The 20,968-nt window shown below is 42.7% G+C and overlaps 1 protein-coding gene across 1 annotated transcript in view; it reads right to left on the bottom strand.

The window, feature by feature from the left end:
* Prmt9 (protein arginine methyltransferase 9) overlaps positions 1-20,217 on the bottom strand; it is a 32,532-nt gene extending 12,315 nt beyond the window's left edge. Inside the window, exons 1-8 of the mRNA XM_034522719.2 lie at positions 19,893-20,217; positions 14,184-14,332; positions 10,686-10,922; positions 9,456-9,623; positions 8,254-8,356; positions 6,517-6,623; positions 4,884-5,076; positions 2,855-3,038 (exon numbers count right to left, since the gene is read on the bottom strand). Of these exons, the coding sequence (XP_034378610.1) occupies positions 2,855-3,038; positions 4,884-5,076; positions 6,517-6,623; positions 8,254-8,356; positions 9,456-9,623; positions 10,686-10,922; positions 14,184-14,332; positions 19,893-20,081 (1,330 nt within the window). The 5' untranslated portion in view covers positions 20,082-20,217. The remainder of the gene's footprint in view (positions 1-2,854; positions 3,039-4,883; positions 5,077-6,516; positions 6,624-8,253; positions 8,357-9,455; positions 9,624-10,685; positions 10,923-14,183; positions 14,333-19,892) is intronic.
* Positions 20,218-20,968: the final 751 nt, after the last annotated feature.

Below are 20,968 nucleotides of genomic sequence, written 5' to 3'. Positions count from 1 at the left end.
CACAATGGGCTGGGCCCTCCCCCGTCAGTCACTCACTATGACCATGCTCTACAGGCTTCCCTACAGTCCCATCTTGTACAGGCATTTTCTTAACTGAGGTTTCCTCCTCTTAGAAGACTCTAGCTTATATCAAGTTGACATAAGACTACCCAGCACAACTTACACCTTATCAACTTAGCCGAGACCAGGACAACACACGGCTGCTGCTGTTCTTGGTAGTTATACCATGGTACTGGCATCTCCAAAATGCTGGGGTTTCTTGCTGCAAGTGGGTACATTTCAAACTTGCCATGTGACTGAAGCTGGCCTGACACTCCTGGTTGTCCTCTCTCTAGGTGCTAATTGTTGGGATGACAGACACCCATTATAATGCCCAGGTGCATACTGTTTTTACCACAATCAGTAGATGTGCTTCCAAACTGAGGAAGACCTGGGGGTAAAGGAGGCTTTGTCTATAGGCAAAGACAAATGAAATCAATATAATTTGATTTAATAAAGCCTCATTTGAGCTTAAATACTCTCTTCTCTAAAGGTGATTTACAAAAGAATAAAGTACAACACGACTGGATGTATCCAATACTCCTCCCGCATCTGGAAGCATGCATGTTTGGGGATTTAAGGAGACCAAGTCCTGCAGTGAGGACCACTCTGTGCTCCTCTGTGAGTTTTCACACATGGTCCATTTCTACACCATCCATGTACGACTACTGTTCATCCTGTTAGTTCCAGATGAAAATACAATCTACCCCTAGGTATGGTGGGACATGCCTGCAGTACCAGATGGGAAGCTGAGACAGAAAGATCAATTGATCATAAATTTTGACTTACAACCTTAACTCCCTGAGTTCAACCCCTAGAGACCAAGTAAAGTAGGACACAGTTGTCCTGTGACCACATGCAACCATGAGATATGCGTTCCCTTAAGGAACATCTCACACATCACATGAACAAACACACACAAATATTTGTAATTGAAAAAAAAAAACCAAAGTTGTTATTTTTGTGTTTAAGCATTTAAAGCCTGAGAATTCAAGAAATATTTAAATTACTGTTAAGAGAATGAAACTAAAAACACACAGATTTTAAAAATGTAACTTGCTGAGAGCCAAGCTTTATTTATTTATATATTTTATCATTCCTACAATACTCTAGGATAGACAGCACCATCCGTTTTTCAGATATGACATAATAAAAGTTCTGAGTACTCACCAGCAAGGCCAGCCAGCAAAGTCATTCAATAAGAGAACCAAGATCTGAATACAGACCTTCAGACTACAGATTCCAGTTTACTGGCCTTAGCGAATCAGATCCTTGATTAAGAGACTACACAGAAATGTATTTCCTTCCTGTTTTAAACAGGTAGAGCTTTTCCATGAACTTAACTGCCAAGAACATTGAAACCCAACAAATTGCTTTAAACATTCTTCCTAGACATAAAATATCATTAATACAGACTTTCCCCAGAGAAGTTTATGGATCTCCAAATTCTCTTAAAATGGCAAGACTCTGTACTTCTAGGACTGTATACATTTTAATTTCTACATTTATTTACTGGGGTGGGGGTGGGGGTATGCGCCTGCCCTGGCATCTATGTAGATCAGATGACAAGTTGGGAGTCAGTTCTCTCCTTCCACCATGTGGGATCCAGAAATCAAACTCAAGTCATTAGGACTGGCAGCAAGCATGCACCTTTTACCCATTGAGCCACCTCTCCAGCCCCACTACACACGGCAATACAAATGTCATCTATGGGTTAAGTACTCCTGTACTTAATACTTTTATAACCCTTTTTGTTTAAAAAAAGATGAGGCAGTACTCACTTCTGAAGCACTTATGCTAAAGTTAGAGCAATACTGAGCACATTAGCACAGTTTCTGAGCAAGAACAACAGGCAAATTCATGAAGCGTCTCACTTTTCATCTTCTTTAAAGCAGCATTCTTTCACCTACTGACAACTAACATTTGAAACTATCAAATAATTAATGAGAGTTATAGCTGAGGGGCATGAGGTAGAGTAATTCTTAAGTTTTTACTTTAGAGACAGGGTGTCACTATGTAACCCTGGCTGGCCCCAAACTGCTTCCCGAGTGCTGGGACTGAAGTTACGTGACACTGCACACAGCATTTTTTGTTCTGTAACAGACTGTCTTTACCTACTCTTCTGGTAATTTCATATACACAAACAACTCATCCCAGGCCATCTCGTTCCAGGCAACTCAGTGCCCCCTCCAGGACGCTCAGCTCCTTTCTCCCACTTTCCAGAGTAATGGTTTGATCCCTCTTAGTATTTTTTGAAACTGAGTCTCAATATGTAGCCCTGGGCAGCCCAGACCTTGCTACATAGACCAGGCTGGCCTTGAACTACCAGAGATTTGCCTGTCTCCCAACACCCTGCCATGCTGTGATTAATGGCATACAATGCTGTAGCTGGCTTTAATCTCTGTACTAAACTACACACTTGCTATTTAAATTTACTTTGAACAAAGGAATCTATAATTCTGAAATATTTAAGTAACACTTGTTTTGCTGAACACTTCATCTCAAAAGTAATTATTTTTTTCTTTTTGGTCACTGACCGTTATTTTTAAAAGCAACAAATTTTGTCTGATTTGTTTGGTGAGGAAAGATTTGGTTTAAAAGAATGTTTTAAAAGATTATTTATGCATCTTTAAAATGTAAATGGATGTTTTGTCTGCTTATGAGAAGAGGCCATTGGCTCCCATGGGACCATGGGTGTAGACAGCTGAGCTATTCTGTAGGTACCACGGGTCCTCTGGAACAGCAGCCAGTGGTCTGAACCGCACCTCCCCAGCCCCTAAATGTTTTTTTTTTTTTTTAATGAGACAATACTTACCTTCAAGGGCCTGTACTGGATAAACAGCCTGTTCCCAACAGGTTTCCTCACTAGGACCTGTGGACAAACTGTGTTCGTCATCAAGCTGGAGAACAAACCAAACCATAATAGCATCCAGCATGCCTGCTTTAACAGCAGGGACATTAAGAGAGTATGGCTTCTTAGTTGCAAGACTTTTTAATTCCTGAAAAGAAACATAAAAGGATGAGAAAACAGGTCAGCAAAGTAGTAACCAAAACCTTCTGAATCCTAAGCGAATGAGAGGCTTTATAAACTGAATGTCCGCGAACCCCCAATGTCTTCCACACCACAGCCCTGCCCTACAGTCAGGGAATCGCAGAATGCCGTGCGGCTACTGAACAGGTAGCAGAGATACACACACTGTGGATAAAGACAAATCACCAGTGACAGTGCTGGGTGACAAAAGTGTGCAGCAAAGCAACAGAGCCATCCTATTCTGGAAGAGTATGTATGTGCACACACACACTCAAAGAAAAGCAGCAAGGATGAGGCCCTTCAACAAGTGGCACAGGGAAAGGAGGAGACACTTTAAAAGGTAGAATAGGATTGGGCTTCTGAACTCTGCTCTGGACTCCATGGAAGTGTTAAACAGGCAGGCATTATTTTTAAAGCTAAAACCTTTTACAGGGTGTGTGGTGTCAGAAAAAATTCAAATAAAAACTGTAAGAGCGAAAGAACAGCTGTAAGGTACACAACAGCGGTATTCCCGTCACTTCCTGGAACACTGTGTCTGGTCAGGAATGACCTTAAAACACACGGCTGCTCAGCAGCTACAAAAGCGAACATAAGAGAACTTCAGCCCACTCCCAAGGAGAGGCAAGCCAAAGGGGAGTGGCTACATTTGAGCATCTCAGGCTAACATACCTTTCTTTCACAGTCTACACAAAAGGAGCATCGGAAGCATGTACATGAATATTATTCTTTCTTCAAGACATTAGAAACTGAGTTTTATTTAACAGTTCTTGGATTCTTTGGGTTCCTTATGCATACATCTTATTATCCACCAATAAATACACACACACATACACACACACACACAGAGAGAGAGAGAGAGAAAGAGAGAGAGAGAGAGAGAGAGAGAGAGAGTAAGTATAGACTGTAAGTATAGAGGCTTGACTTGACTAGCAGGTGCCAGGTTCTGGGTCCAATCCCTAGCATCTCCAAAACCTAAGTGTTCTCTGTCTCAGGAGTCCTTCAGCCCTTGGTGAAATGGGATGCTACCACCCTAACACAGTGGTCCTCAGCCTTCCTGATGCTGAGACCCTCTCATGCTGTGGTGACTCCCAACCATAAAAGTATCTTCACTGCTACCTCATAGCTGTAATTATGCTGCTGTTATGAATCACAATACAAACATCTATGTTTTCTCATGATTTTAGGTGACCTCTGAAAGGGTCATGTGACAACCAAGGGGTCATGACTCACAGGCTCAAAATCGCTGCCCTAACAACTTTATTTAAATTCACATTATTAGGTTTAGATTATTGTTCATTTCAAGGAAACCATGAACTTGAGAAGACAGGACGTCAAAGAGAAAAGAAAAGCCGTAGGCTGGAGAGTCCGCTCTGTGTTCACACAGGCAAGAACATGGCGGAAGTGCTGACATTGTTTCATCTGAGTAGCTCACACATCGTCTTGTTCCTACTGTCACAGTGCTCTCGTAAAGCACAAAGCACAGCACAGACTCCTAACCAACCCTAGGGAGCTTCCCCCTTACACTGAAAACGAGTACTTTCAAAAGGGAATTTTAATTTGCTGCTAACCGTTTCTTCATAAGTAAAACCTCACATACATTAAAAAATAAGGCACTGCTAGGCAGTGGTGGTGGTGGTGCACACCTGTGATCATGGCACTCCAGAGGCAGAGGCAGGTGATGTCAGCATTGGAGGCCAGCCTGGTCTACAAAATGAGTTCCAGGACAGCTGGGCCTCCACAGAGAAACTATGACTGGAACAAAACAAAACAAAACAAAGACAACAACAACGGTAAGAAGTAAACCTGTTTTTACCTCAAGATTATTGAAATCAACTTTCATAATCTGAAAGCACTCTGTCAAAGGCAGGTATCCTCCAGGGATTCCACTCATCTTTTCAGTTGTGTATGGTTCAACTATTTCTTCAGTATCTACAGAAGAATAGGCTGGGCTCCGAAACTTCACATTTGTTGGTAAACGTATACCAGCAATGTCCTTAGCACCAACCCTAGCAAGAGTTGAAAAAAAAAGGTAAGGTGTAAGATGGGTTTTTTAAAGTATCAAATATCATTGTCTAATAGTTGAGAAAATATAAACATAGGAATGAAATAAGACCTCATAGCCACAGATTTCTTAAACACATATATCACATGAAGAAAAAATTGATAAATAACTCCGTATTAAAATTAACAATCTTGGGTGGCTGGGGAGATGGTTAAGAGCACCGACTGCTTTTCCAAAGGTCCTGAGTTCAATTCCCAGCAACCACATGGTGGCCTACAGCCATCTATAATGAGATCTGCTGCTGCCCTCTTGTGGCCTGCAGGTGTACAAGCAGGCAGAACACTGTATACACAATAAATCTTTAAAAAAAAAAAAAAAAATTTACAACTTTGTGGGATGTCGAGATGGTTAGTGGTTAAGCACTCTGGCTGTTCTTGCAGAGTCCCTGAGTTCAGTGGGGTTCCAGCACACACGTCAGATGTTGTACAACTACCTCAACTCTAGCAACACCTCTTATGGTCACCACAAATGCCACATACACATGGCACACACAAACACACATGCAGAAATATAAATTTTAAAACTTTTAAAAAGGAAAGTATTTACAGAACATATGTTCAACAAATGACTCATATTCACATTCAGAAAATGTGCTTTTGAATTTCGGCAAGCTAACAGGAAACAAACAAGAACAGACTTAGGTCCTTCACCAAAAGGGAGAAGACAAGCAAGTAAAATATGAATGTGAGTGAGCATGGAAGCAATGAGGTGAGAACCACACCTCACACTGCACCAGACAGGCAGGCAGCAGCAGCCGAGGAGCGCACTGGGCCACACAACTGCATTCACTTGCATTCTCTAAGGAGGTAAATGGCCATACAGAGACTTTTGTATACACAGACTGAGGCAGCCCATGCGCTCTCATTCACCCAGCTTGGTGACTGAGGCCCAGCTGTCTGGTTGGTCTCCTGGGCTACCAACCTCTGAACATGTTTACTATCACCCTATATATAACACGAAACAAACAGATTAATGAACAATTCATAGCAAACATGAGTAGAGCTATTTACTGGGAATCAGTTCAGGGTGATTTTTGATTCTTTTATTCCTTAGTACCTCCTAAACTATTTTTATGTTACCTTTACACAGGAAGCAGACATCTTTAAAAGATTTAAAATCGCATTCTGCCCAATCATTGGATGATGAAAATACCAAGAAAAAATAATAAAATTTATTTTCACATTGGAAATTCTTACTTGAACATTAATTAAAATCAATCTGAACTTAAATATTTTTCTACATAAACCTCTTACAGAGTAAGCTGAATGAAAATTTCCATTTAGAAAAAGCTGGCTCTGATCCCGGAATTCCACTTAAAATAAGTAAGACTAAGAGACCCCGCCCCCGCCCCTCCCCCACCTAAGTGCTCACTCTAACCACTCACCTATGATGCCTTCGGATCTCTGCACACTCGACTGCCATCCCAAATATAACAGCACTGGCCGGGATCACCTTCCCATACTTCCCGAAATTCCCATTTTCTCCTTTAGTCTGAAAACACAACAAAAGTCACAGCACTACAGGTACAAATGAGTGTGAGTGTGTGTGTGTGTGTGTGTGTGTGTGTGTACACATATACGTATATATACAGTCTAGGAAATGTCTCCTTTAATATTTCACTCATGTGTGTATGTGGAATACATACAAATACATGTAACTCAATGTTTAAAATACAAGTACAAAGAGAAAAGTGGTGTGTAAAGCTAGGTCAATCTATAACATGACTTAATAATTAAAGAACAATGGGAGCTCAGTAGTGGTGGCGCAGCCTTTACTCCCAGCACTCGGGAGGCAGAGGCAGAAGAGTCTCTGAGTTCAAAGTCAGCCTGGTCCACAGAGAGAAACCGTGTGATGAAAAACTAAAACGAGAATAGGTAAAAAGCACTGGCTACTGTAGCAGAGAACCTGGTTCAATTCCCAGCATCCACAGGCAGCTCATGATGCTCTCTAACTCCAGTCCCACAGGATGCCGTGCCTTCTTCTAACTTCCACAAGCACTGCACACATGTGTCAGTCACACACATCCAACAGGCACACACACACATGTGACAGACACACACACACACAACAGGCAGACACACATGCAACAGGCAGACATATATGACAGACACACATCTAATAGCTACACACACACATTCAAAAGGCACACACACCCAACAGGTGTACACATATGGAACAAGCACACACACAGTCAACAGGTACCACACATGCAACAGGCACACATACATACAGGAGAAACACTTAAATACATAAAATAAAAATAAATGCATCTTTAGAAACAGAAAAAATAAAATCAGGCTTGAAATACAGCTCAGGACCAGAGCACTAGCCATGTGTAAGGTACCAAGTTTAACTCCTAGCACCAGAAAAAGAAAAAAATCAAAGTCATCATTACTTACTTGAAAAATAAATTTCTTAGGCTGGAAAAATAGCTCAGCGGTTAAGAGCACTGGCTGCTCTGCCAGAGGTCCTGAGTTCAATTCCCAGCAACCACATGGTGGCTCACAACTAGCTGTAATGGGAATTGATGCCCTGTTCTGGTGTGTCTGAAGACAGCCACAGTGTACTCACATACATTAAATAAATAAATAAATAAGCAAACAAACAAACAAACTTTTCTATATTAAATATATACCATCTTCTATAAAAATAATTTTGACTAAAGTTCCTTAATATATACAATGTATATAATAAATTAACCGTAATATACATATGGCTTGTAGACTACAGTAGAGTTTGGTGTGCTCTCTAGTAGCCTGAATTTACTGAGTACTTTAAAACATTACTGAACTAATAGTACTACCTTCTTTTCTAGAGATCTGCCCAAATTGCAGGCAGAGACAGCTGTGAGACTCAAAGTTCTTCCCTCTTCTACTCAAGAACTTTAGTGAGTCCCTCCACAAATAAGCTCACTCACAGGACTTCCTTCCAGCAGAATTCTTATCTGTAACCTTATTGGTACATACAATACACATTGTATTACATTGTTGCCAAATGCTTTTTCTTGTGTTTCTTTCCACGTATACAGTTGTACTCTGACATATTTTTTATGTCTTGCAGACATTCTAGGGGCTCAATATGCCTCTTAAAATAATGAATTAAGTGATTTTATGCTGCTTACCTTTGGTTGAAGAAGTAAATTCTCCCATGCATGAATTAAACTCTCCACAATTCCTTCTCCAAATACACCTGCATCGACAGTTTCTGTTACAACTAGGGACACTCTATAGAATGATGTTTTAAAGATATATGTAAGTAAACTGATATGCTATTTCTATAAAGCTGTCAAAGCTGAGAGAAAAGGGCAGATATGTTATAGAAAATCTTTATAATTTTTCAATCCATTTCATTTTATTATCCTCCCTTGGACAGCTCTCTTCTTCATTCTTTGCTTTCTCTTGCTCTAGGCACAGAAGGATTGCACTCCCAGACTTTGTGCAGAGCCTAAGTCCTTAAGAGTACTTGGCACCCACATCTTTCCTGGTCCCTGTCTGAACATTAAACGTTTAGCTTCAACTCTAACACAATGTGTTTTTCTCCTAGCCTGGAATGGTGGCTTATGTCTGTAATCCCACAACTTGGCACATGGAGGCAAGATGATCAGGCAGATGTTAAAGGTAACACTGAAACCCTGCATTAAAAGGCAAAAACAAACCAGGCAGGAAACACATCTGCAGACTCTCTACTGTCAATGACCCTTCTTTCTCAAAGTTAACTCTCTTTTTTTCCTCCTGTTTTTTATTTTGTTTTGTTTTGTTTTGTTTTGTTTTGAGACAGGGTTTCTCTGTGTAGCCCTGGCTGTCCTAGAAGTAGTTCTATAGACCAGGTTGGCCTCAGTCTCACAGAGATCCTAACCATAGTGAAATGCAAATATAGACACAGGGCTTGTAAGACGGTGCAACAGCCCTACAGTTATCCAGGATGCTCACCTTCAGGAAGTCTGTCTACTTCCACAAAACCACGAGTTTAGCCTCTTGTGGTGGCGCACACTTTTAATCCCAGCACTTGGGAGGCAGAGGCAGGCAGATGTCTGAGTTGGATGCCAGTCTGGTCTACAGAGTGAGTTCCAGGACAGAAAGGATTACACAAAGAAACCCTATCTCAAAAAAACAAAACACACAAAAAAAAAACATGCTAAAGAAGTGTTTCTCACTGTGAATTTTTCTTGAGTTCTGAAGTACTTTTTAAAACACGTTATTATAAAACTCTGTATTTTTATTAAACTAGGTGATAACCATATCTTCAGAAAACAAGGATTGTTAGCACTTTTGTTACCAGAAGCTGGAAATGTATCATAACATTTTTAGTGAATTATAAACACACCTTTCAGGAATGTGTTTTGGAATTTCTATATCCAGTGACTTCATATGTAGGAGCTTTATCCCATTTTCCATCTTGTTTGCAGCCACTACGTCACAGGCGAGTTCATACATGGTCTTGGATAACTCACAGGCGTACACTGAGTGTGCACCGGCTTTCTTAGCAAACATGCTACAAAAGAAGAAAAACCTACTGTCTCTTTTCCCAACTTTAATAAAAGTGTGATGCTTCAAACATGGGATCTTCCTTCCATTCTTTAATGTAACCACTATTTGTTCTGAGTTTAAAAAGAAGGACTAGCAAGATGGCTTACCAGGTAAAAGCATTTGCACATCCAAGTCTGACAACCCAAGTTCAAGCCCTGAAACCCAGCAGAAGGTGCAAAGATTGAAAGTTAGCTTCTGACTTCCACACACATACTGTGGTATATAGGCGAGTACACACACACACACACACACACACACACACACACACACACAGAGTAATAATAATCTAATTTAAAATTAAAATAAGGCCAAGCATGGTGGCACACGCCTTTAATCCCAGCACCTGGGATGCAGAAGCAGATGGATCTCCGTAAGCTCCAGACCAGCCTGAGCTACAAGGCAAGTTCCATGGCTTCACAGAGGAACTCTGTCTCAAAATAATAATGATGATGATGATAATAATAATAATGATAATAATAATAATAATAATAATATGATGATGATGATGATGATGACAACGATGATTGTGATGATGAACTAATATACTTGTTTAAAATCAAATCATTCAATAAATAATGATATCCACTCATGTGTTTTGTTTTGGTTTTGGTTTTCTGAGACAGGGTCTTTCTACAAAGCACTGGCTGTCCTGGAACTCAGTATGTACACCAAACTATTCTCAAACTCACAGAGATCCTGCTGCGACTGCTTCCCGAGTGCTGGGACTAAAGGCCTGTGCCACCACCTCCAGAGCAGCACACACACAGTAAGACATGATGGCAATGAGCTGCTTACTAGGCTGTCTAGATCCCACCAGAATGTTACTGTAAAAGTATTCCTCAACTCATCATTCGTATTTTCAATAACCCCAAGTATTTCCTAGTTTAGTTGAATTTTTGATAAGTAGAATCATAGTAAAAAGTACAATACTAAAATTTATATCAATAACCCTAAAAATACTATGAGAAACAACTTCTGTTTTTATATACTTATGTAAATACAACAGAAAATAATAATTACAACAAACCTCAGTATTCCAGTTCCTGTGCCAATATCCAGAACCGTTTTGGAGCCCCCGCGCACTGCCTTCTGGATTGCTGCATTATAAATCTTATTTCTCTTAGTGTCATTAAGCATGATGAAGTGCCAGCGCTCCACCAACCAGTTTGCTACACGATAGAAGTTCTCCTTTGCATCGTTGAAATCAGGGTTTAACTTCACTGCTTTATGAAAATACCCAGCAGCCTCATCTCGAAAGCCCATTCTAGAGTCGGGAAAAGACAGAACACATTCAACTCTGTGTAGTCGACCACGGTACCTCTGTTCATGCACTAACCCAGCCTGAGAATCCCTCATCACCACACAGATCCCAGAGCAGTCTACCTCCTCTGCAAAACTAATTTTCAGTGAGGATGGCACTCCCCTGACTTCTTTTCTGAATTTCTACCTAAGCATCTCAGATGTCCTAGAGGTGGGAGTGGGGCACTAAGGCATTAACTTGTACTGAATTGAATATGAGCAGATAAAAAGTAAAAGACAAAGGGGAAACACTACCAAGTCATGTGAATGGTGCTCTCTCAAACTGTGATAAAGATCTCCCAGTCGCAGTTTACGACAGTCAACCGCAGGCTGACTGCACTGCTCACGACTAGTATGTATCTCATGTACCATCAGACCTCAGCAGCCTCCAAACTGGTCTATTTGTTCTTTTTGTTCGGCCCATGAGCTCCTTAACCAGAGACATGGAGTTCTACTAATATCACGTGCTATCGATACACAGCTGTCGTGACTCAGCAGTGTACGGAGCGCACATTCAACAGAGGAACTGTTGCGGGAAATATAGAAAATGAACCCACAGATTTCCCGAGTTACTTCCCAGCCGGGCTACTCTTGGGCCCACCAACTCTCTAGCGGGACCAGAGCTCCCATGCTCCCTTCGCTGCTAAGCCAGCCCCACGAAATGACCATCTACCCCACAGTCAGCCGCCACAACACCCATTTGCCCAGTAGAAAAAAACCTCTAGAAGCTTATAATTAACCAAACAGATTTATATATTAATAATTCTCAAATCACAAGATGCCAATACAATGATTTCAGAACAAATTGATAATGATAAAGCTTTCCAACTAGATTAGACAAGTTATTTCAATCATTTTAACCTTAATATCATAACTACCTGTGGCTAGTTAAAGCCACGCTGGTTCACGTCAGCCTCCATCTTGGCCTTCCCCTCTCCCCTACCCGATCCCCTCACCCACCAACCCGTCCGTCCGTCTGTCTCTCTCTCCAACTCTTAGCTCCGCCTACCTTTCCCTTGTCCAATCACAGGCCTCCTGCTGCACTAATATTTAAACAGATTGGACAGGGAAATTCCTGCCACAAGGAACAAATAGAATTCTTCTCATTCCTGTCTTCTGTTCTAAAGAAACTTAATCAGACTATGCATTCTGGGCATGGGTAAGAAAATGGGACCAACTAACAAAAAAGCAGTGCTATGTTAAATTGTAGGCATTCGTGCTTTAGTTTAAAATGAAAACACTTAAGGTCTGTATATATTATTTCTTTGTTACCTGAAAGCAGAGATACCTTGTTTATTATATGCTGGAACTATAGCATACTCACAGCAGAAAATACATGGTACTGATGTTAAAAGCTTCACCATGATGAACCCAAGTATGTAACAATGAAGACTACTGCTCAATTAACTGACTTTGTCAGAACTCTTGTCAGAGACTGCATATACTCCTGCCCCCAGAGCCCTGGTCCTGCACAGTCTTTTAAGTCAAGTAAGGGGCTGTTGGAAGGAGGAGACAAAGCTGCTAGGTGAATTGTTGACATCTAATAGACTTTAGATACATTTAAGAGGAAGTCTGTGCTCACTGTGGCACTTTGTAGTTCATCACTAATAACGTTATGAGTTGAGAAAGTCAGCAGTGCAGAAGAGAATCACAAGAAGGGACATATGAAAAGACAGCCACTTAGTAAATCTCTTACATGTGCAAGTGCAACTTGCCAATTTGGCAGAACCAGGGTCTTTCTCACTATTTAAAACAATCTAATTCAAAAGCAATGCTAAGCTTTCATTGTTGTTCCTGGGATTGCTTGGAAATGAAGAGTTCAAGTGGCAGGATGCGTTGGACTGGTGTGCTTTGAGAAGCCTGCTTACAAGGCTGACCTACGACTGGCATGTGGGTGCTTCGACTGAAAAGTGAGTCAACGTGCCTCAATGTTTATATAAGCAATGTCATTATGCTGGATATGGCTTCTATTCTGGGAGCCTGGAACTTAGGTATGCACCACACAGAGGTGGTGGTACCAAGTATACAACCTCCAATAAGGAGCTTCCCAGACTGCAAGCCTGTGCCTTGCTCCTGAGGAAGGACCTCCAACTTGGAGAGGCCCTGAGAGGACTGTTCTCAGGTTCCTTGTGACTTGGCCAGTGTTCCCTTTCCCCTTTGATAGTTTTGCTTCCCAATCAAACTAAGACAACCAGTTACTGGCTTACTACCAAACCCACCCATTTTGCCTGCTATGTGAAATCTTATCTGGCCATCAACAGTTTCCCACCAATCATCTCAAGGTGCAGGAGCCACTGCAGGAGGATGAGTTTTGCTTTCTAGTCCCATTACACTCGGGACTTATTCAGTGCCACACTCCCTGTGCATGGGAGGCACCAGCAACAGCCAATGATGGGCAATTTACCTACAACTCTACCCTAGTAGAGATTTCATTAACAGTATGCTCCAAATTTTATACTTCCCCACTAGGTTTTCTCTGAAACCCCAAAAGGAAAAATTCTAGTATGGTCCAAAGAACAGATTCACCAGTTTTCTGGCAAGGCATCCTGTGAACCACAGCTGTGCCTTTTCAAACAAGGACTGGATCTGAGTCCAGTAAGAAAACTCTTCCTTGAACACTTCCTCAGTGCTGGGGGTGTGACTCGTATAAAATACATTATAAATCTGCCATGGGCTGACAAGATGGCTCAGCCAGTAAGGGTTCTTGCCACTAAGCCTGAAAACCTTAATTCAATCTCCATGACTTACTTGACGGAAGGAGAGAACTCCCAGAAACTGTCCTCTGACCTCCACATGCACATTATGACACAGGTACCCACACATGTGAACAAATGTTCAAACGTATCCACACACATGTACCCACATGTGCACACACAAAATAAACCAATTTTAAAATTGCTCTCCTTACTACTTATTACGTATTTACCATCCCTATATTCTTTTGAGCTCTTCTTATTACTACTGAATCACTCATCCCTCCAATCCTGTTAATACAGTTAATTACTTACGTTAAACATTCTTTATTCAAGTTACTGAATCGACAAACAAACATAGTGGTATACATATGTAGTCTGTGGTTAAAACATGATGTAAGCCCACAAGTTTCACACTGGACTAAGCTGGTGGTTAGACTCTACCTTAAATCAAACAAAGTAAGTTAATGCATGATTTATCCTTGCTTTGGCCTGCTAAAGACTAATCCTATAACAGTGAAGTCACAACAAACCTGAAGAGATGCTCTCCCATACTGTTGCAAATCACTTCATCATCAGGAAACAGCTCCAAGGCCTGCTCGTAGCAACCAAGTAAATCTTGTATTCGACTTAGGGCGTGAAGCTCTTCAGCCCACTTGAAAAGTGTATACTGAAAAGTTTCCTTTATAAACAAGAAGAGAGTACAAATTAGTAAACAAGAATGAGGAATAAGCAACTCTAGCTGAAGACTGCGGCAAGGAGAACTGCGACTGAAATGAATGGCCTCCAATGGCTAACTTTTAGTAAGTGCTGTTCCTCCAAACGTGGCTTGAATAAGGATGGCCCCCATAGGCTCACGTATTTGCTTAGTCACCAGGAAATGGCATAATCTAAAAGGATGAGACAGACAATGAGTCCTTGTTGGAGAAAGTATGTGGCTGGGGGTGGGCTTGAGGCTTCAGAAGCCATGCCAGGTCCAGAGTCAGTCTGTCTCTCACTCCACCCTTCTCCTCCTCCCTACCTTCCTGTAGATCCTTCTGCCGCTCTTACTGCTCTAGTGCTATGCCGCCGCCAAGCTCCCACCTTGATGAACTGAACCTCTGAAACTGTAAGCGAGCCCTCAATGAAATGCTGTCCTCGTAGAAGAGTTGCCTTGGCCATATAACTCTTCACAGCAATAGAACAGTAACTAGGATACCAAATAAGCCAGAATTGGGCAGCATGAGCTTGCTATTCAGGACGATTCTTTGCTGCCCCTCTCCTGCCTTTGTTTCTTTAGAGCAGTTATATGTCCAGAGCGTGTCCTTGGCCCCCTTATTCACCTCTAATGCACTACACCCATGTGTTAGTGATGCAGCAAGTATATGTCTAATTTACACCTTGTTTTCCAGTCCTCAGACTGGCTATCTCCACTGTCAGGTACTAGACGTCTACTCATCTCATCAATGCACAAAGAACCAGGACTAAAACTCAATGATGAACATCAATTTTGCTCCTGTCCTCCCAGAATCCTGTAGGCAAAAATTTAACAATTTTTAAAAGTTCAAAATGTTCTCAACTGCCCCACAACATTCCCTAAGGTGATGCAAAGGTATCACTCAATCTCAAACCACAAAGTCACTGTTTAGAGCTACCCTATTATGTAACAGTTTGCTCTCAGAATGAAACATTCCATCCTGTAGGGATGCTCCTTAAACAGAAGGCAGAGCCGGGCGGTGGTGGCGCAGGCCTTTAATCCCAGCACTTGGGAGACAGAGGCAGGTGGATTTCTGAGTTTGAAATGCTGCCAATATGCCATAAGCATATCATAAGCCTGGTCTACAGAGTGAGTTCAAGGACACCCATGGCTATACAGAGAAACCCTGTCTAGAAAAAACAAACAAACAAACAAACAAACAAAACAGAAGGTAAATGTTACCAGTGCCCTGAAACCCGTAACATTCACCAGGTCCCTCCCTCCTAAGAATTAACAATAAAAGGCTACAGAAGTCACTTAGACAAGCAAACCTGCAAGGACAACACTTGAGCGCAGGCCTGGAAGAAGTTTAGAGCAACTGAGTCACTTGGAAAGGACACTCTGCAACCTGTTGAGCTGCCTACAGACTGTTGCCTCTACCTCCTACATGCTGGGATTGCAAGTGTGTACTGCTACACTGTCTGCCTCATACATGTTAGCCACAGTTCTACTAACTCAACTACTTCTCCAGCCATATACTCTATTTTACACATTGATTGTTTTCTGTGCTGTAAGTGGAAGCGAGAGCCTCACACTCAGGGCATTCTACGGTAAGCTGTTATACTCAGGGCATTCTATGGAAAGCTGTTGTACTCTGGGCATACTATAGCAAGCTGTTGAACTCAGGACATACTATAGCTAGCTGTTGTACTCAGGACATTCTATGGCAAGCTGTTGTACTCAGGGGATTCTATGGCAAGCTGTTGTACTCAGGGTATTCTATGGCAACCTGTTGTACAGGCCTCTACTCCAGGCCAAACCAGTGACATTGTAGACGGGAGTTTAGCTGGGCCACCTACAAAAGATCACACCAGAGGACTTGTTAACTGTTTAAATCCCTTTCAGAAAGGCGGGCTGGGTCATGAGCCCCTCACCAGAATATTCTGCTGCTCCACACCACCTGCTATATGGAATACAATCCTAACTGCATGACCTCAGGGATAGTCCAAAGCAGTGGTCTCAACCTTCCTAAGGCTGGAATCCTTTAATATAGTTTATCTTAGTTATGGTTTCCATTGCTGTGAAGAGACACCATGACCAAGGTAACTCTTATAAAAGCAAACATTTAATTGGGGCTGGCTTACAGTTTTCAGAGGTTCAGTCCATTATCAGCACAGCATAAAGCAGGGCAGCATCCAGGCAGACATGGTGCTACAAGAGCCAAGAGTTCTACATCTTGATCTGAAGGGAGACAGAAGGGGACTCTCTTCCATAGGCAGACAGAAAGAGGGCCTCTTCCACACTGGCCAGAGCTTGAGCACAGGACCTCAAAGGCCACCCCCATAGTGATTCACTTCCTCCAACAAGGCCATACCTCGTAGTAGTGCCACTTCCATGGGCCAAACATATTCAAACACCACACACCAATCCTTGACCTGCATGGGCTTGTTCAAACATAAGTCTATAGGAACCAGACATAGCCATAGCATAATGCAAACTACATTTAGAACAACTTCAAAAGTCCCCATGGTCTATCACAGTCTCAACAATGTGTAAAAGGCCAAAGTTCAACTTATCTTTTGAAATTCACACAGTCTCTTAACTATAATCCCCTATAAAAATCAAAAAGCAGATCACATACTTCCAATATCACAGAATATACATTACTATTTCAAAATGTCATAGTGAGGAAATACTGGATGAAAACAAGACAGAAAACCAGCCGGCAAACTGCAAGCTGTGCATTTCCATGTCTGATATGAAAGCACTCTTCAGATCTCCAACTCCTTTCTGCTTTTTTGGCTACAACAAAATTCTTTCTTTTTGGCTGGTTCCACTCCGTTAGCAGCTTTCCTCAGCAGGTATCTCATGGCTCTGGCATCTCTAGCATCTTGGGGTCTCCAAGGCAACTTCAACATTATAGCTCTTTGTTCCAATGTATGGGATCCACACATGATCTTCTGGGCTCCTCCAAAGGGCTTGGGTCACTTCTCCAGCTCTGCCCCCTGTAGCACTCTAAGCTCAGGTTGATCCACTCCACTGCTGCTCTTCTTGGTGGTCAGCCTATGGTACTGGCATCTTCAATACAATGGGATCTTCCACTACAACTAGGTTTCACCAATAGCCTCTCATAGGCTCTCTTCATGGTACCAAGCCTCAACTTCTTCTAATGACCTCTTCAGTCCTAGGCCATCAACTGCAACTGAGGCTGCACCTTCACCAGTAGCCTTCCATGGCCTCTCAGTCTTAAGCCTCAGCCGCTCTCCATGACCCCTTCATGCCTTCAAAACTAATACCAAATACTAGAACTAGGTGAGTCTTATACAATACCAAGTCCAGTTATAGCACGAGGTACAACCCTGGCTATCTCTGGAACACAACTTCTTTGTGATCTCAGAAAACAGTTCCCAGAAGACTTCACCTCAGTGATGCTGGTCTGTAGACTTAGATTTTTCAAAACCTACTTTAATAAGGGTTCTTTAATGCTTCAACCTCCCTTCTAGCCCACCACCCACCAGAGGTAGAGGAAAAAAAATGTTAATAGAAAATGGGGAGAAGGTGGCCCTGTTTAGAAATAGCTGTTTGGGGCTATACCAATCTTTTTTTGTCAGCAGTCCAATCCACTTGACAAATACCAAACACAAATCAGCAGTAGCAGATCAATCCAGAAGAAACCAAGAGGCTCTGCCAATCAGCAGGAGTCCACAGAAACAAGAAGCCACCAGAATATCACGAGAAGTTCTTTGGTAGGATACTGTTTATGAAGTCAGGACAAGTGAGCCAGAGCAAGGTGAACTAATGCAAGAGCTTCATCACACTGTCTGTGTGGTCATATTTATATTCTTTCTAGTCATCACACGCCCTCTCATGTGTCTGCTTCAGCAAAACATCACATGACATGACTGAGTCCCCAAAGAAACCACGAATTTCCACTTCACTAGTCTCTTCCTAATCACTGCTATTTCTTCACTCCAGCTAATCAGCACCAATTGTCCCAGTAACCCCTTCTACTCTTGCCTATAATGCTATCATCCCTGCTCAGTAGCCTTCTGAAGCAGAAGCATCCATACTCCAGTAAAAAAAACCCTCATCTAACCTCTGTGAGTCCCTCGAGCTCATCACTTCCTCCAGAGGCCTGTTTGTTGTTGGGATTTTAGAAGGAAGGGCAGGTACAGCTTATGTATCCCCTGAATAAGACTTTTACCAATACAAGCACTGTACTGATGATCTACACTCACAGCCAAATTTTATATGTACCTTCCACATGTGCTGCTTATGTTGTCTATTCTCACTAAAACCGGCTAGAACTGTGCATAGAATTGTGTTGGTCCACTGTAAGTTATTTCTCTCCCAGTGAAATGTGCCAATTCAAACCAGACTAGATGAATCAAACGTAAATTTATTGAGAAGCTGCTTTCAGGCAGGTGAGTTCATTAGCTCCAAGGAAGTAGGCCAGGGAAGTTGCCATGGGGATGGTGGGAAGAAAAAAAGGAAAGAAAGGGTGCAGGAGCAGAGAGAGAAGGAGGAGAAGGGGGGGGGGACCAAAATGTCTGGATGACATAGGGAAGAACCTCTGGGGGAGGGGCAGCCCAGCTTCTGGGCTGAAAAGTTCAGGGTTGGGGGCAGGATGTGCCAGGTAGAGACTGAGGGATTCTGGGAGAACCTGGAGGCCAGGTTGCTTTGATATGTAAAATACGAACCTCAGTCCCTTGCCAGAAACCAGACACACTATTCTACTGCTGCTACACAGAGGAGTAAACTACCCAGCATACTATCATATTCCAAAGTAAACCAACAGGTCCTGAAATTTCTGTGAATTACAAAAGCCTAATGCTACTGACATCTAGTGGGCAGAGGACAGACCGTGCTGTGAAACAGGAAGGAAGACACAGGACTGTCTGGTGCAAAACGCCAACGGTGTCAGGTTGAGAAACTCTGGACTAAACAAAGCAAGACTGTCCACAGCTTAAAACTGTACGTGCAATTCGGTTATTTTTTTGAAATTGAGATTCTAATATAAAAAAAAAAATACAGTGGTTCAACGGGTTAACTGTTACAAACAAGATGTATCAACAAATATTAAGAGTCCCTTACGACTGCACACTTTATCCAACCTCAGGACACACAGCATTCAAGATAATGCAAAGCCTACAAGGCAGGGCTAATTTAAATTAGATACTGGAGAAGAAAAAGAACTACCCAGTCTCATTCGCATTTAAAGGGCCTTTGAGAGCTAAAGTGAGGCAGAAATTCTGAAACAGATGTGTGACAATTTTTGACTTTTGCTACTAAAACCTGGCTGTATTGAGATGGGCTGTAGGGGAGCCCAGCACGGAATCGACTCCCATAGTAATTAGATGCTTGAAGAGTCTCAGTCTCTGTCTGTCTCTGTCTGTCTCTGTCTGTCTCTGTCTCTCTGTCTCTCTGTCTCTCTGTCTCTCTGTCTCTCTCTCTCTCTCTCTCTCACACACACACACACACACACACACACACACTCGCACACACACTCCCTGCTGTCGCTGCTCAGATCACAGGATTTGCCAGCCACTGAGAACTAAGGCCTCACCTTCACATCGTCTTTGAGCTCTGGCGCCAGGCTGAGCACCAGAAGGTAATGGGCGTAGGCAGTGCCAAAGTCCTGGTCGCCTAGACAGTGCTCAGCACTCTGCAAGGACCGCGCCACCAGACGGTCCCGGCTGGCCGCATCTGCGCCACCCCCGGCGCCCCGGCGGGGCCTGGGCCTCGAGTTCGGCATGGCTGAGTCTCCGATCGGAAGCCCGTCCAGGAAAAGAGAGTCTCCACGCCCGGTTTCCCTGGACCCGTCGCAGTAACAAGACGCAGAGAGGCGCGCACACAGCAGGAAGCCCCGCCTTCCCAGCGGCAGACAAAGCTGCGCACGCATCCTGTGGCGATGCGTTGTGATGACGTCACGCCGGGGACAGCACCGCGGGTCCCCTGTCGTCTGGGAGTACTGGACTGTGAGATCCTTCTCTGGGATAGGGTATTTCGGCAGGCGGCACCCCAAGGTTTCCACCCTCTCTTCTGCCTCCTTGAGTGTGCGGCTGCGAGTTCCAGACCCTGCTCTGGTCCAGCGTGTGCAATGCTCCAGGCCTTCTGGATTTCAGCGCACCAGACTCACTACTGCAAAACAAAATAAAAGCTCCTTAATTGATCACTGTGTACTGTCTTAGCAGTAAGTATTCTCACAAAACCCAGTGAGACGGAACTTGGTATCACACTCGATAAAGAACTCTGAACTGCTTCAAGGTTGAACAGTGGGATGAGTACAGCCGAATCTGAATTTCCTGCTGACATGTACATTAATACAGAAGACTGACGTCAAGTCTGGCCTCTAAGATATAAATCCGAAAGTTTAAAGCAATGTATAGGAATTAGAGCGAACGCTATTTAGTCCCCATTTTGAAGAAGTTAGTGGTGCACAGAGTGGCTAACAAGAAACGGAGGATATACCATTTTGGATATCAAGCTAAAATTCTTCAGCTCTCCCAAATCCATCTTTTTTTATGTGGCTTTTTTTTTGGGGGGGGGGGCTTTCTCTGGTGTCTTATTGTCTGATCCACTCTTGTAAGCACGTACCTATGTACATCCTAAGAAAGGTCATCAAAGACAGAAACTAATCCC

The sequence above is a fragment of the Arvicanthis niloticus genome, chromosome 18 (genome assembly GCF_011762505.2).
Source record: "Arvicanthis niloticus isolate mArvNil1 chromosome 18, mArvNil1.pat.X, whole genome shotgun sequence".
Classification (NCBI taxonomy): Eukaryota; Metazoa; Chordata; class Mammalia; order Rodentia; family Muridae; genus Arvicanthis; species Arvicanthis niloticus.
The sequence above is the reverse complement of the archived record's forward strand: the minus strand, read 5'-3'. Positions and strand labels throughout refer to the sequence as shown.